We start from the raw sequence: 16,991 nt of genomic DNA, 5'->3' as shown, positions 1-16,991 counted from the left end.
TATTTTGTAGCAGATCAGTGTTTCTGTTATTCCGCTGTTATCTTCTTACAGTTGATGTGATTCCCTCGGTTTTGATTTTTGACCCGTGTTTTTTTTTCTCTTCAATTAATCGTTTTATTACTATTGAATAGCTGCATACTTCTGTTGCCTCTATTTATCAACTATATGTGTAACTTATATGAAAAACAAAAACAAATCCACAAAAATACTATAGGAGATACAAACGATGATCTGAATGAACAGAATATGTACTTTACGTATTCGTTTCTCAAATTTAAATTATCTACAAATTGATCTTCTAAATTCATTGATGTATTAGCAGAAACTTGGACATTTAAAAAAAAATACAGAACATATTTGAACAAGAGTCCTCAAATTTTATCAACTCTTTCACTTACAAACAATTGAAAATCAGGGTGATTATTTTTTTTATATCCTTTTCATCTATTTGTGCAATTAATTTTACTAGAGTATGTCCATAGGAATTTTGTGTTCTTATGTGTAACTTAATTTTCAATACATGTTCATTCAATAAATAATCAATCATTATCTCATTGCTTTCCCCAATTCATTAATTACATGATGCAAACATTGGTCATGTTTGTGGTAAAATATTACCTTTATCATGTGGAAACTGGTGCATGCTACATCTCCTAGGTCACAGGCATTTGATCCAGAGGAAATGGTTGGTTTTTTTTTACTTTTGACTTCTTTAGAAGTAACAATTTTGTATAAGCACACTATTTTACAACCATAAATGTGAACTATTTTTTTATGATTTAATGATAGCCTCAGTGTTAAACTAACATAACTATATTTACAATTGTTTAAACCCCTTACACCTTCACCAAGAAACAGCAAACCAAAGTATTGTGTTTATATCAGAAAACAGCAAACTTACGACTTGTGTTTAAACCAGAAATCAGCAAGCACAAATCTGTGTTTACGCCTGGACACAGCAGGCTTAAATCTTGTGTTCACACCAAAAACAGTTGACAAAAGTCTTGTATTTACACCTAAAAACATCAAGGCCAATCTGTGTTTACACCAGATAATAGCAAACCCCAGTCTATTCTTACACCAGAAAACAGCAGGCCAAAGTCTTGTGTTAACGCCAGAAAACCGCAGGCCAAAATCTTGTGTTTACACCCAAATCTTGTTATTACATAAGTAAACAGCAGGCCCAAATCTTGTGTTTTCATCCAAATCTAGTTTTTACACCATTAAACATCAGGCCCAAATCTTGTGTTTACACCAGTAAACAGTAGGCCCAAATCTTGTGTTTACACCACAAAACAGCAGCCCCAAGTCTTGTGTTTACACCAGAAAACAGGAAGCCAAAGTCTTGTACTTGTAACTTTGTTACATGTAAAACAATGGTCTATAGGGCGCTAGAAATTAAAACAATGTATTCTATAAAAAATCAACAATTTAATGGTTGCTAACAATATATATATATAAAACATGATATTCTACAAAATGTATATGATATAAAAATCACTTAACAATTTAGATTAAGACCATAAAAAATAAACAATATCATATACAATACAACTTCTTAATAACTATACAATACAACTTCTTAATAACTTTAGGAAATGTTTTAACTCCCTCTGACAAGCAAATTGCCATTAGATGAAGTTGGCTATTGTTTAGTATAAAAACAAGATGTGGTATGATTGCCAATGAGACAACTCTCCTTAAGAGACCAAATGACGCAGATATTAACAACTATAGGTCATCTGCCTTTAAGTATTTTTTGGTCAAATAGCTATTTTCGGTTCTTATACATCCTTGGCTTCCAAATATTTGGCTTTGAGGGTTCCTGATGAAGGTAAATCCAGGTAAGAGCTTCAGTCTCATGACATTTCAGCCAAAATATTAAAGCATGCAATCCAAGAGTTCAAATGCCTTGCTTGCCAACCAAGAGTTTAAATGCCTTGCTTGCCAACTTTGTTTGGTTGTTTGCTCATGCATAGTACATTGTAATTAAGATTGACACCTGAATGCAATGGAGAGGCGGAATAAAAAAAAAGAGAGTTGATTGGACAATGGATATTATACTGCAAACAAATTTAATATTCATTGACTAATTAAACTTTCTTGTTTTTTTATCATCTGCTATTACATATATACATATATATGAAGTTTGAAAAAAATATATTTTGCCCTTTATTCTGCATTTTTTTCCATTATTCTCTTTTCTGATTTAAACTCCATTCAATAGTTTCTGATAAAGAAAATTGGCAGGGGTTTGATGTTACAATTTATATAGAGATGTGTTTTGAAATGAAATATTATGTCACAAAATAATTAAAAATTATGTTTTAATAAAACATGTCTCCTCTTCTCACATACTATAAAAAAAAATGAAAGCACTGGTTTAAAACCATATATGAAAAATAAATATTTATAAATGATATGTATGAACAAATCACATAAATTATACATCAATCATGTCAATGATATTATATTACAATAAAGTAGTCTGAAGTATATATTTGAGTATATAAGTACGTCTGAGTCTATAGATATAATTGATAAGTTTATATGTATAAAAAATACAAAAATAACAAATATTATGTCACATAAAATTCATTCAATCACATTTAAAGACATATAACTTAAAAATAAACTATAAACAAGATACCCCATTCCTGTTTTGTCAGATTCCTGTATTCCGCTTACACTATACACATTCTCATTTTTTTGTAAATTCCCGTATCCTGCTAGACTTCATTTCCCGTTTTTACGGCACAATAATTGGTCTTTCGCATGTCACGCTTACTAAATGTCGGCAATCTCGCGTCACGCTTAGACCCCAATGAGACCTTTTTCAAAGGTTTAAAGAATTATAAATCTTCTAAAGGCCTAAATGCTTACCTTACTCATTGCACAAGCAAATAAAACCATGAAATCTAATATCAACTTATTGCTAGTATTTCTCAATACAAGAAAATCAGTACCCACAAAAAAAATTAAAGATTTGCAAAGATTTGTGGAAAAATGTCATTACTAAAATAATGAATGTGAGTTTTATTATTGGATCCTTATACATCATAATTTTCAAATCATTGAAAAATATAATTTCTGAATTAACAGTACTGAAGACTATATATATATATAAAAATTTGTTATGTGTGGGTTAGATTGGGATGCCTAAATAAATACAGCAAATGAATTTGATAAATGACATGATGGAGAAAATCTGAGTTGAAAATCACAACTCTTTTATACTTTCATACAAGTACATACACTTGGTCATGGATTCACAGTACAACCAATTCACCTTTTCAGAAACTGAAGGACTATGGGTAATCTCATTGTTCGTACACCAAAATGAAAATAACGTTACGTCATTGGTTTAATTACAATTGTTTAGAATGTTTTTGACCAATCACAACATTTTGGTGTACGCTTTTGAATATCTTACCCAGAATGCACTAGATTCTGAAATGGCGAATTCAAAGGTAACAATTCTATTGGTTCATTGATATTTGTTGGGTACTAATTTTTCTTTGATATACTGTTGATTCATTATTATTTGTTGAATATCAATATTCGTGGGTTTCATGAGTACAGGTGAACAACGAACTAAAATGTTAAATGAAAAACAAATTTCTATAAAGTTGTATCCAAACTTTGGCAAAAGTATGAAATCAAATATCCTGGAAAATGGAAGATTTCTGCAATCCACGAAAATTGGTACCAACGAAAATAAAAGAATCTACAGTAATGTGTCCAGGGAAATAATGAATTTTAATGATGCAATTGTTAACTATATGCTTGTAGTTTAAACTTTTTGGGTTTTTTTTAACAAAATTAAATGAATCCATAGTATTGTATATTCAAACACATTTTAGCAAGCATTATATAAATGAGATGTAAGATATATAAATAACTGGTTGTCTGCTTTAAAATAAGATTTATATGTTTATAGTACATCTGCACTGTCTTTATGTTTAGGGTCAGCAGACCATAGTTCTTAAAAACAAATCAACCGATTCACAACCTTAGTCCATAGCATGCAGGTAGACGGATTGACTACCCTAGTCCATAGTGTAAAGGTAGGTCAATTAACAACCATGGTCCACAGTATACAAGTAGTCAATTTACAACAATGGTCCACAGTATACAGGTAGTCAATTTACAACCCTAATACACAGTATATAAATACAATTTGGCCGATTTACTACAATAGTCACTAATATTCCAACAAGAGAGTGAATATGGTCCAATATAACCGTCATATGATAACAGTTTAATTATCTTCAATACAAAATACAGTCCACATTGAAATATGATGAAAGATAGCAGTGTTAATCATCTTCACTTGTTAATCATCTTCCCTCTATATAATATAGTCCATATTGACAATGGGCCAAGATTGTAGTGTAATCTTCTTCCATCTTCCACAGAGAAAATAGTCCATCAAATTAGGGTCCAGTATTGCAATTTAACTCATCCTCCCCATTGATACAGTCACTAAAAGTATCACAACGACTTGATAGTGGTATACAAATACCATTGTTACATGTAAACTGGTCTGACGCACAACCTGAAATAAATATATACTAATTAGGATGTAAATAAATTAAGTAGGTATGGCCTAACCTGTAGCAAGTGATTGAAACTTTAATGACCAGCAACAAATGATCAATGAACCATGAAAACTGTATTTTATCAATGTCATATACATGTACTATAGAGGGATCTATAAAATTGATGGTCTTATAACACTGGTTTTTGCTTAATACAGGTGATATTTTTAGCAGGTTCATAAAAAAAAGAAGATGTGGTTTGATTGCCAATGAGACAACTCTCCACAATAGACCAAAATGATTGACTGTATATGGTTTGAGCATCAAACTTTCAAATGAATATCTGTTTGTTCTTCATCTGACAAAGACGTTCTCTGAATCCTGTTCTAGACGTCATTTTGAAAGTGCAGGTGCAGTCAGGTTGGTTTTTTTTTTTTCTCTTTCTTGTAGGCCTTACAGTGGTTTTAATAATGGCAGTGAAATATTTCTTTGATATGTGGTTGGTCTGCTGCTTGGAGGGATTGTGTGACATACTAGTATAGAGGGTGTTGAACAACCTTGATCACTCATTAGGGTCAAGAAAGGTTGTACATGTGTCATGGCTAAAATTTATTACTTTAAACCAACTTAATTTTTTTTCAAAATTTAGCCTATTCTAGTTGATTCACAGCAAGTTTTTTCACATTTATAGTTTTCTTATGCATATCAGAACCTCAAGATAAGTTATCATCTATAACACCATGATCACGATGATTTTCTCTACATACCTGTAGAAGGTGTTGTTTCTGTTGGTGTTTCAGCGCTAGCCGTAGTAACATCTGGTTCACTATGCGTTCCTGAAAAAAGTAAAATCAAATATTGTACATGTATGAGTGACCAATGATGAGAGGCTGAATTAAAAAAGAAAATCTGTCTAAGTTGTTTTTTTAAATGAATCTGATGTTCAGTAGTTGTAGTTTGTTGTTATGGTTCATAAATAATTCTTGTTTCTTGTTCTTTTATATAGATTAGACCCTTTGTTTTACACTAGTACTTTTTTGGGGGCCCTTTATAGATTGCTGTTTTGTGTGAGCCAAGGCTCTGTGTTGTAGACCAAACCTGGACATTTACTTTTATAAATTGTGACTTGGATGGAGAGTTGTCTCATTGGCACTCATACCACATCTTCCTATATCTATTATATATCTTGAATAATTAGAAGTATTTTGTTTACTTCTTGTTCCTGGGTTGATGTCTCATTTATACCTATCCTACATCTTTTTTTCATGTAGCAAAAAGTCAATAATTTATGAATTATGTGCCACCGGAATGGCTCTAAAAACAAAAACACTCACCACATAGGCCATCCCTTAATGCTATATCATCTATAGCTATGTCTGCATCCTGTATAGAAAGAGAATGCCGATTGGATATGAAAATGATAGACAGATTTTGATTGGCTGGTAAATCCACACATCCTGACAACCATGGTTCCCCAGAAGATTCATTATGGAACCAGATTACATTTTCAATATCTGATCCATCTTCTTTAGTCGCTATCTGCAGACCTCCAGTCTTGGTGTATTGTGCCAAAAACATGTGGAAGAAAAATGTAAGACTCTGATTGGCTGTTGTCAAGAAATAAATGGACGCCATTCTTGCTTGGTCTCCATGTGTACCATCATTGCCTTCTGCATACATATAATGCCCTAGAATAGGAGATGTTTACCATTACAAAACTTCAGTTATTATACACATTTTCAAAACAACTTCAGGTTAAGAAATTGACAAGTTAACCAAAAATAAAATCACACAGCTTACCAGACCCCAGACTTTTTTTCACAAAAATTTATCCTTAGTTGTACTGTAATGTTCATGACTTACGAAGTTTTTTCTCTTAAGATTTTTGTAAAATGTGTCTCTGGTCTTGAATAAATTAGAAATAGAAACAGAACAAACACTATTAGCAGAGGCCCTACATGACTAGCCTTATTTTGCAAATTAATAACCAGATTTTTCCTTTCTTGACAATTTTTCCTTGGGAAAGATAGAATTTTTTCAGCTAAAATATAACCTTAGAAGCACTTGACTGGTTCCAAAATAATGCATACCTTGAGGTGTTCCTTAGGTGTGGTCTGTCTTGGGACCAGTATAAAAAGATGGCGTTTCACCAGACTGGTTCCAGTATCATACATACCTTGAGGTGTTCCTGTGGTGTGGTCTGTCTTGGGTCCAGTATAAAAAGATGGCGTTTCACCAGACTGGTTCCAGTATAAAACATACCTTGAGGTGTTCCTGTGGTGTGGTCTGTCTTGGGACCAGTATAAAAAGATAGCGTTTCACCAGACTGGTTCCAGTATAAAACATACCTTGAGGTGTTCCTGTGGTGTGGTCTGTCTTGGGACCAGTATAAAAAGATGGTGTTTCACCGGAAGTCCACAACCATTTGTACTCATTTGTTAGTGAACTGTTGGACAGTACTGTATACCCACAAAGATAAGGACTTTCAAAGATACAAGACACTGCATTCATAGGATCTGAAATTAATCATTGTATACTTATGGGTGAAAGTAATCAGAAGGTGCAAAAGAAAATGTAAATCAGATAAGTTTAATATTTTGCACAGAATATTTATGGACAAAAACATCAAAAGCCAGAATCTTCCTAGTATTCATTTTTGTTTTGTCATGCAACAATATCAAAGTCAGTGGAAAGCAATAAAAGGAGCTTTTAGGTAAAAAAAAAATTGCACAAAATCATAGAATTTTGACAATATATCCAAAATGTGCTGATTCCGAAGCCAAAAATGTGTTCGTCTGATGAGATTTACTAGAACAAAGAAGTCAGACTATTAGATTTGATCCATTTAAGAACTAAAGTATAGCAATTTTGATATTTTATGATAAAATTGAACTTCAAGGCCATATTTGACCAAAAGTGAACATTGACCTTGGACATTTATCAATGAAGAATTGAGATCAAGCATAACAAGACACATGTTGATTAAAAAAGAAATAAATGTTCGTGATAAATATAAATCAGGTGAGAATTAGACCAGAAAACATAATGCCCCTCTACTATCGTAGGTTGGGCATAAAAAATAAATGTTCGTGATAAATATAAATCATCCTTGTTTTCAAAATTCCAATAGGGAACATACTTTATATAATTGTTTAAATAAACCAATTTTTCAAGACATTTCGGCCATTGGCCTTCTTCAGTTCTTTATTTTTCCTCTCACCTACATGGCTGACATTACATTTGTATTTCCTTTTCAGTCATTGATAAGATGTTAAAATATAAATCAGGTGAGAATTAGAGAACAGTAGGTTGATGGTAAGAGAACAGTAAACTTACCACATATATCTCCCTCATCTGAGCCGTCCAAACACTGACCAATCCGATCACACTTCTGAGATAACGGTATACATCTTCCACTATTACAACGGAACTCATCAGCGGTACAATCTACCAAGAAATTATGTAGGATTATAAACACATTATATTAGTTATGAGAATAACGATTTATCTAAAATGTAAACAGTTTTAAAAGTACAATAACCATTTTTTTTTCTCAGAGCCTTAAATTACAAATTAAAAAAGAAAATTTAAAAAAAAAATGGAACAACATTATTAATATATACCCCTCCCTATATGTAGCACAATCACAACTTCAGTGTGTTGAATTATATAAAATGAATTGTTATATTTTTTCTAAAGTTGAAAAATGTTTTATAGCAAAATATACAAATATCTCCTATCAAAAACAATGGCATTGTATGAAAAAGAAATAATTGGCATATATCCTTACTTCAAATTTCTTAGTTTTATCACCTTAAATACCAAATCTTAAAATATAATAAGGACCAGATTTTCAAAATTTTACTTAATTATGAAAACTTACTACAGTTGATTTCATCTGATTCATCTGAACATTGTAGTTTTCTGTCACATTTTTCTTCAGGTGAATAACAATAGTTCTCATTACCACACTTACTCCAATTCTCAGGACAACCTACAAAACAAGAAAAAGACATCTGTAATTTCTAAATTATTAATTGGTTGATTGATTGTATGTGTATAACAGCACTTCATCAAAACTGGCTAAAAAACCAGGTTTAATCCACCATTTTCTACATTTGAAAATGCCTGTACCAAGTCAGGAATATGACAGTTCTTGTCCATTCGTTTTTTATGAGTTTTGTCGTTTGATTCTGCCTTGTGACTATGGACTTTCCGATTGGATTTTCCTCTGAGTTCAGTTTTTTTGTGATTTTATTGATGGAGGAAATCATAGAGAACTAAAGATCTTTGCCAGGAAAACCAGCAGTCCTAGTTCACTTAGATAGCAGTCAAACACACTTCACCACCAACTCATAACATTAGTGTTAATAGGTTAGGGAAGAGTGTTCATAAAGTCCTTTTAACTATCAGCCAATAAAACCCTAATTTTTAATGATGTTCAAATCTACCAATTCAACTAAATTGGCCCCTCAAATCTCTTTTTTCTCCTCTTTAAATAATTTTATTCATTTAAAGGGTAAAACATCCTTAGGCTAAATAAACACTGTTTCGCTAACAAAGCCCTACTCATCCATTGTTCAACATTTCAGAATCAAATGAATTCTGGGTAATTTTTCAAAAGAATACATCAAAACCTTTTAATTGGTTAAAAAAGTCCCAAACAATGGAAAGTCAACCAATGATGTGACATTATTTTCATGTTTGAGATATGAACTTTATCAAATATGTCAATAGTCCCTTAGATTCTCAGACAGCCAACTGTAAAGTATGCACCTACCATAATCAGGACAAAGTCCATTGGATATCTGTATATCATCTAGGTAAAAGTGTGAACCTACCATAATCAGGACAAAGTCCATTGGATATCTGTATATCATCTAGGTAAAAGTGTGAACCTACCATAATCAGGACAAAGTCCATTGGATATCTGTATATCATCTAGGTAAAAGTGTGAACCTACCATAATCAGGACAAAGTCCATTGGATATCTGTATATCATCTAGGTAAAAGTGTGAACCTACCATAATCAGGACAAAGTCCATTGGATATCTGTATATCATCTAGTTAAAAGTGTGACCTACCATAATCAGGACAAAGTCCATTGGATATCTGTATATCATCTAGGTAAAAGTGTGAACCTACCATAATCAGGACAAAGTCCATTGGATATCTGTATATCATCTAGGTAAAAGTGTGACCTACCATAATCAGGACAAAGTCCATTGGATATCTGTATATCATCTAGGGCCAGATGTGGTTTGTAGTAACTGTGGATAGCAGGTGTTTCCGTGACAACAGTGAATTTAATAACAGCATCATTCATTGGTGGAAGTTGCATCTGGGCTTTGGTCCAATTTTTTGTGGTTCTGTCTGTGAAACTCATTAGATTCATTACAGTTGTATTGTGTAGGATGTCAACCTACAAATTATTTAAAAGATAACAATTTATTCACAATTGTCTATGGCTATTGTCAGTCAAGCTTGTTTTTTTTGTTTACTGTCAATTTCGAAATTACTGTGATGTTTTTATAATTGTGAAAAAAGCGACAGGATTATGAACGCAAAAATTTTAACTCACATTTTTGAATTTTTTTATGCGAATTAAACAGGATTTTTCTCCATATCAAAAAAATCAAAATTGCATTTGAGTCCAAATTGACAAAATCACAATAATAAATGCACACAATAATTTAAGTATTATCAGTATTATATTTTCATAAACCAGGTTGTTTATTTTCTCAATTTGTCATTTCAAGGTCTTTATAAGATGATTATATATACTGTTTTAATTTTGCTCATTGTTGAAAGCTACACCGTTTTCACGGCACAATAATTTGACTATCACTTGTCATGAAGTCACTTGGAAAAAAGAAAGACTGTGAAAATGGAAAGTGGTTGTTTACAGTAATATTAAACTGACCTTGAAAGTGGTTGTTTACAGTAATATTAAACTGACCTTGAAAGAGGTTGTTTACAGTAATATTAAACTGACCTTGAAAGTGGTTGTTTACAGTAATATTAAACTGACCTTGAAAGTAGTTGTTTACAGTAATATTACACTGACCTTGAAAGAGGTTGTTTACAGTAATATTAAACTGACCTTGAAAGTAGTTGTTTACAGTAATATTACACTGACCTTGAAAGTGGTTGTTTACAGTAATATTAAACTGACCTTGAAAGAGGTTGTTTACAGTAATATTACACTGACCTTGAAAGAGGTTGTTTACAGTAATATTACACTGACCTTGAAAGTAGTTGTTTACAGTAATATTAAACTGACCTTGAAAGTGGTTGTTTACAGTAATATTACACTGACCTTGAAAGTAGTTGTTTACAGTAATATTACACTGACCTTGAAAGTGGTTGTTTACAGTAATATTACACTGACCTTGAAAGTAGTTGTTTACAGTAATATTACACTGACCTTGAAAGTAGTTGTTTACAGTAATATTACACTGACCTTGAAAGTAGTTGTTTACAGTAATATTACACTGACCTTGAAAGTGGTTGTTTACAGTAATATTACACTGACCTTGAAAGTGGTTGTTTACAGTAATATTACACTGACCTTGAAAGTAGTTGTTTACAGTAATATTAAACTGACCTTGAAAGTGGTTGTTTACAGTAATATTAAACTGACCTTGAAAGTAGTTGTTTACAGTAATATTAAACTGACCTTGAAAGTGGTTGTTTACAGTAATATTAAACTGACCTTGAAAGTGGTTGTTTACAGTAATATTAAACTGACCTTGAAAGTGGTTGTTTACAGTAATATTAAACTGACCTTGAAAGAGGTTGTTTACAGTAATATTAAACTGACCTTGAAAGTGGTTGTTTACAGTAATATTACACTGACCTTGAAAGTAGTTGTTTACAGTAATATTACACTGACCTTGAAAGTAGTTGTTTACAGTAATATTACACTGACCTTGAAAGAGGTTGTTTACAGTAATATTACACTGACCTTGAAAGTAGTTGTTTACAGTAATATTACACTGACCTTGAAAGAGGTTGTTTACAGTAATATTAAACTGACCTTGAAAGTAGTTGTTTACAGTAATATTAAACTGACCTTGAAAGTAGTTGTTTACAGTAATATTAAACTGACCTTGAAAGTATTTGTTTACAGTAATATTACACTGACCTTGAAAGAGGTTGTTTACAGTAATATTAAACTGACCTTGAAAGAGGTTGTTTACAGTAATATTAAACTGACCTTGAAAGTAGTTGTTTACAGTAATATTAAACTGACCTTGAAAGTATTTGTTTACAGTAATATTACACTGACCTTGAAAGAGGTTGTTTACAGTAATATTAAACTGACCTTGAAAGTAGTTGTTTACAGTAATATTACACTGACCTTGAAAGAGGTTGTTTACAGTAATATTAAACTGACCTTGAAAGTAGTTGTTTACAGTAATATTAAACTGACCTTGAAAGTAGTTGTTTACAGTAATATTACACTGACCTTGAAAGTAGTTGTTTACAGTAATATTAAACTGACCTTGAAAGTAGTTGTTTACAGTAATATTAAACTGACCTTGAAAGTAGTTGTTTACAGTAATATTACACTGACCTTGAAAGTGGCCTCTGTCTTTGATCTATACCAGAAGGTCAAACAGAAATCTTTGTCTTGCAGTGATACATCTAATGACATGGCAACAAATTCTGACCTCATCAAAAGGTTTGTCATTAAAAACAACATATAACCTGAAAGTAGAAATTCTGACCTCATCAAAAGGTTGGTCATTAAAAATAACATATAACCTGAAAGGAGAAATTCTGACCTCATCAAAGGTTGGTCATTAAAAACAACATATAACCTGAAAGGAGAAATTCTGACCTCATCAAAAGGTTTGTCATTAAAAACAACATATAACCTGAAAGCAGAAATTCTGACCTCATCAAAAGGTTTGTCATTAAAAACAACATATAACCTGAAAGCAGAAATTCATATTATATAATTATACAATTTATTAATACTGTCACCAGTCTTGTTTTACTGTTAACTTTTGGTCTGGTCCTCTCTGCGATAAAGTTAACTTGTGGACATAAAAGAGGGGGGATAGGACCTTTATTGGAACTCCGGGATCAGGTGTTTTTAAGCTTGGGATTTCAGGATTGACCCTTTCAGGATTTATTTTGGATTTCGGGACCTCAGGCTTTCGTATTTTTAAGCCCGGGATTTCATGTTTTAAAGCACAGGATTTCTGGATCAGGACCCCTTCTATCTCCCCTCATAAAAGCTTTGTTTCAATTGTGTCAGATGCAACCAACTCAAATCTTAATTAGATAGATTTGTTAGTTTTCTTACAGAGGATTGGTGGTAATCACTGACTTCCTTCTCCAATGAAACTGTATTGCTGAAAGTAGCATTAAACACCAATAAAATAATCAATCTATCAAAAAGTTTGTTTACCTTGGTCTGTTCCTGTGGTGTGATCTGGGAAAGATTCACTGTATAATACAAATGATTTAGTATAGGTCTGGTTAATGATTAGCCATTCTCCATTGTCGAAGGTCTCCTGTTGGATATCACAAAGGACACTGTTCTCAAACTCACAACTATAGTGTCGCTCAGAATCTGAAAAACAATCACTCAATATATATATATATATATAGCTTTATCTTGGGAATATGTCATATTGGCAAGGTTATATTTTGTGTTATTTCACCAAAGTGGAAAATGTTTGATTTTGGCAAATTTATCGGTAAGTGATTACTCAAGTATTCAGTACATATACATTTATAAAACATCTATAAACTCCTTTAGAATGACTTTATGGAAAATTAGTATTTAAATAATCTAATTGGAATTATGGGTAATCTTTGACAACATCACACAGGGAATTATGGGTAATGAATACTTACGATTGCAGTTAAGTTCATCTGAATGGCAATCTTTGACAACATCACACAGGGAATTAAAGTTTATACAGGCATCACTTCCAGCTTCTGATGTACATTTATACTCATTGGCAAGGCACACTAAAATAAAGGTCAATGATATTTTTTATATATATACAGTAAAACCTCCAATAAAGATCTACTCGTTTAAGAGAAAACTTGTTTTGTGAGCTCTGCCTATTTACATTTATGAAAATCTAGGAAACAATTGCAATATTTTAATTCTTTTTATGTCAGGGGTAATTTATGGGCTCGCAAATCATTTTACAAAAAATGTTATGAGAAAAATACTTGCAAGTCATGGAAAATTCAGAATAACATATATAAATAAATTTTTGACGTAATATTTTTTGTGAAAAGAGCACTTATCTTTTGCAGTGTAATTTTACCTGATTGAGAACACATTCCTTTGAGCATAGATACATCATCAACAGCAACTTGCATCCCGTCATTGGCAATGAACGCAATCTCATATGTGCCGATACTCAGATCAATATATCCCAGTCTCCACTTGTCAGTAAATATACCTTCTCCTGAAGCATACACCTGTTGACCTTGCAACCTGTCTCCTGATGTTGAGAAGGTGTACATTCGTACCTTCAAGCCAGCATTCAGGTCTCCACGCAGATTGTAGAAAAATCTGATACATGTAGAACCTTGTATTGTGAACTTTGGTGAGGTTAGTCTCCCCTCACTTCCTGAAGATGATGGGGTTTTTCCCGCCATATAATAACCTGAAAGAAATGAGGATTTTAGTGAAGCTGGTTGTATCTCATTGGCTGGGAACAATAGGTTTTTAATATATATTTGAAAACCAAATTATATTTTAAGCACATCTTTCATCATAGTTAAATATTTTCAAAGATTCACTTGTAAAATAAGTATCCAGAAAAAAAGAAACATTAACTGAAATATTTCATGTGATATCTGCACCAAGTCAACTTTTTTTATTCTGAAATCAAAATATGTCACAGGCAATGTTAATGATAAACCTAAAGTAGCTAGAGTATGTGAAAAAAATAAAATAAAACACAAGTTATTTGTTTTTTATGGATGTGTGTTTAAGTGATACTAAAATGCTTATTTCCGCATGTTGGTATCTATAGTTCTAAAATTCCTACCTGGATAGCGACCAAAGGTGTGGTCAAATGATGGTAAAGTTGTTGGGTCCTGAGAATTTAAAATCTGTCTTTGTTGTTGAAATCCTTCAATTCCATATCCACACATGAATTTGTCGTCAAATGTACAGCTCACAGAAACATCTACAAATTAGACAAAATACTTTAAAAAAATTTCAATAATAAATATTATAAGATTTTATTTCATAAATTATTAAATCAATGAAGAATGTGTCCATAGGACCTAATAATGCCCCAGATAGAAGTGAGTCCACCTAAATTCAAAGATGATCTGTGTTTTGTAATAAGCATTGAATATATAAGTTTCATAACAATTGGTTGAGGCAAACTAAATTTAGAGAAAGGAAACCAATGCATGTATAGACATATACTTCTTAAAAACATACAGAAGGAGAAGGTTACAATAAACACTAAATGCCCCTCCCCTCTCTTGCAATGGGGGCATAAAAAAAAGAGTATATTTCTTATTATTTTAACACCATAAAATAATACGCAATTTAACTTTAACTGCATATTAAAATTTCATTGCTGTTTTTATGTATAACTTTACTATCAAGAATATATTTTGCCTATTAGAACTTGTGACATCATTGAAGAAAAACTTCACACAAATTGCCCTTCATACTAAACGATAAAAACAATGATAATGTAGCTATTGCAGCGCAGCAGAGAATAAAGATCACTCACCACATTGGTCTATCTCATCAGAATTGTCTCCACAGTTATCCTCCCTGTTGCATAGCAACTCACTATCATAAATACATTTACCATTTTTACATTTGAAAATACACTCTGAAAAATATATTACAAAACTATTTTTTAATCATTTCAAAATAAAATGAAATCTGATATTTAAACTTTTAACCCAAATATACAACTTTAAATCTTCTTTCACTAGTTTTATTGTTTATTCATGAGGTTAAGTATATCCTTAAAAATGTATTAAGAAAGATATTTATAGATGCAAAGGGCAACTCATTTTAATAGCAGGAAATTCTGTTCTGGTATTTTATCTGTTACACTTTGTATCAAACATTTTCTACATAAGCAATTTGCCTGTACCAGGTCAGGAATATGAGATTTGTTTTATATTCCTTTGATGTGTTTGAACTATTGATTATGCTATTTGATAACAGACTTTCTGGTATTTTTGCCTCTTGCAGCATAGGAAACAAGAATGTGTCTATTGTACACTGATGCCCCACTGGCATTATAATTTTCTATGTTCAGTGGACTGTGAAATTGGGATAAAACGCTAATTTGAAATTAAAATTAGAAATATCATATCATAAGGAACATGTGTACTAAATATTAAGTTTATTGGACTTCAACTTCATCAAAAACTACTGTAACCAAAAACTTTAACCTAGAGTGGGACAGACCGATGAACAGACAGATAAATATACAAACCGACACATAGACCAGAAAACAAAATGCCCCCCTAATATTGTAGTGTAGTTGGGGCATAAATATTCTACAAATGTGACCATTTAAGATTCATATAAATAATTCCTTACTTGTGTTGTTGTTTATCCAACCCAGATAAGTTTGTACATCAGTGAAGACGTTTGGACGATTTGTCATGTTACAGTAGTTAGCTACATAGCTCGCTATCCCTTTAAGGTACCAGTTGTTCTGATTATCTTGACATACCATAGGGCCGCCACTGTCTCCCTATTTAACAACATATAAAAAATATTATACTGTTATTCTTGACTGTTTCCTCGAAAAAGTCAATACTGTAAATTCAGAAATTATTTTAATTTTGTCAAATTAAGACTAAAATGTAGTTTTAATTTTTGTGATATTGAGAAAAATCCTGTTTAATGAGATATTTCAAAATGTGAGTTAAAAATTTTTGCAATTATCACCCTGTTGCATATTTTGCAATAATTTCTGAATTTACAGTAGATATATATTGGTAACTATACTCTTTCATCTTGTTTCTATATATAATAGGTCTTCAGTGACCAAGTGGCATTTTAACTCAAATCTTTTAAAATTAACTAGGACTACCAGTTTCCCTGCTGAGTGTTGTGTAGCCTTCAACAAATAAAATCTGGTTGCAGCAAAATAGCCCAAAGTGCCAAAAGTGGTATTAAACACCAAAAATTAATCAATCAATAAATCATGATCTTGCAAAAAAAACAAGTTAACATGAATTACTTTTAATTTTTACTTTTAATCATTTTAATGAGATGAAAAGTAAACAAGAGGCTCTCAAGAGCCTGAATCGCTCACCTTAACTTTTTTGGTTAAATCTCTCATCAATGATTATTTTGGCTTTTCAATTTATTTAAATGTTCTTTGAATTGTCCTATTTTCTTCAAAAGCAAAACAAAATCATTTTTTCCTATGTTCTATTTTAGCCATAGGAGCTATGTTTCTTGACAGACAAAGA

General features: G+C 31.7%; 1 protein-coding gene across 1 annotated transcript; it reads right to left on the bottom strand.

Annotated features, from left to right (window-relative positions):
* Window positions 1-2,409: 2,409 nt before the first annotated feature.
* Window positions 2,410-16,259, bottom strand: LOC134700959 (MAM and LDL-receptor class A domain-containing protein 1-like). Its single transcript, XM_063562103.1, has 14 exons — window positions 16,108-16,259; window positions 15,278-15,382; window positions 14,573-14,713; window positions 13,841-14,185; window positions 13,416-13,532; window positions 12,964-13,128; window positions 12,121-12,254; window positions 9,747-9,963; window positions 8,425-8,535; window positions 7,878-7,988; window positions 6,890-7,057; window positions 5,876-6,229; window positions 5,309-5,377; window positions 2,410-4,558 (listed from the first exon to the last, which is right to left on the bottom strand). The coding sequence occupies exons 1-14, from the start codon at window positions 16,244-16,246 to the stop codon at window positions 4,437-4,439; spliced, it is 2,298 nt and encodes a 765-aa protein (XP_063418173.1). The 5' UTR covers window positions 16,247-16,259; the 3' UTR covers window positions 2,410-4,436.
* Window positions 16,260-16,991: the final 732 nt, after the last annotated feature.

The sequence above is a fragment of the Mytilus trossulus genome, unplaced genomic scaffold (assembly GCF_036588685.1).
Source record: "Mytilus trossulus isolate FHL-02 unplaced genomic scaffold, PNRI_Mtr1.1.1.hap1 h1tg000210l__unscaffolded, whole genome shotgun sequence".
NCBI classification, from domain to species: Eukaryota; Metazoa; Mollusca; class Bivalvia; order Mytilida; family Mytilidae; genus Mytilus; species Mytilus trossulus.
The sequence above is the reverse complement of the archived record's forward strand: the minus strand, read 5'-3'. Positions and strand labels throughout refer to the sequence as shown.

Excerpts from the sequence above, each read along its gene's own strand:
- LOC134700959 (XM_063562103.1), bottom strand. The coding sequence starts at position 16,246 with ATGGTATGTCAAGATAATCAGAACAACTGGTACCTTAAAGGGATAGCG. Across the intron at positions 15,383-16,107 it reads TTGGATAAACAACAACACAA|AGTGTATTTTCAAATGTAAA; the intron begins GTAAGGAATTAT and ends TATATTTTTCAG. Across the intron at positions 12,255-12,963 it reads CACCACAGGAACAGACCAAG|GTTATATGTTGTTTTTAATG; the intron begins GTAAACAAACTT and ends TTCTACTTTCAG.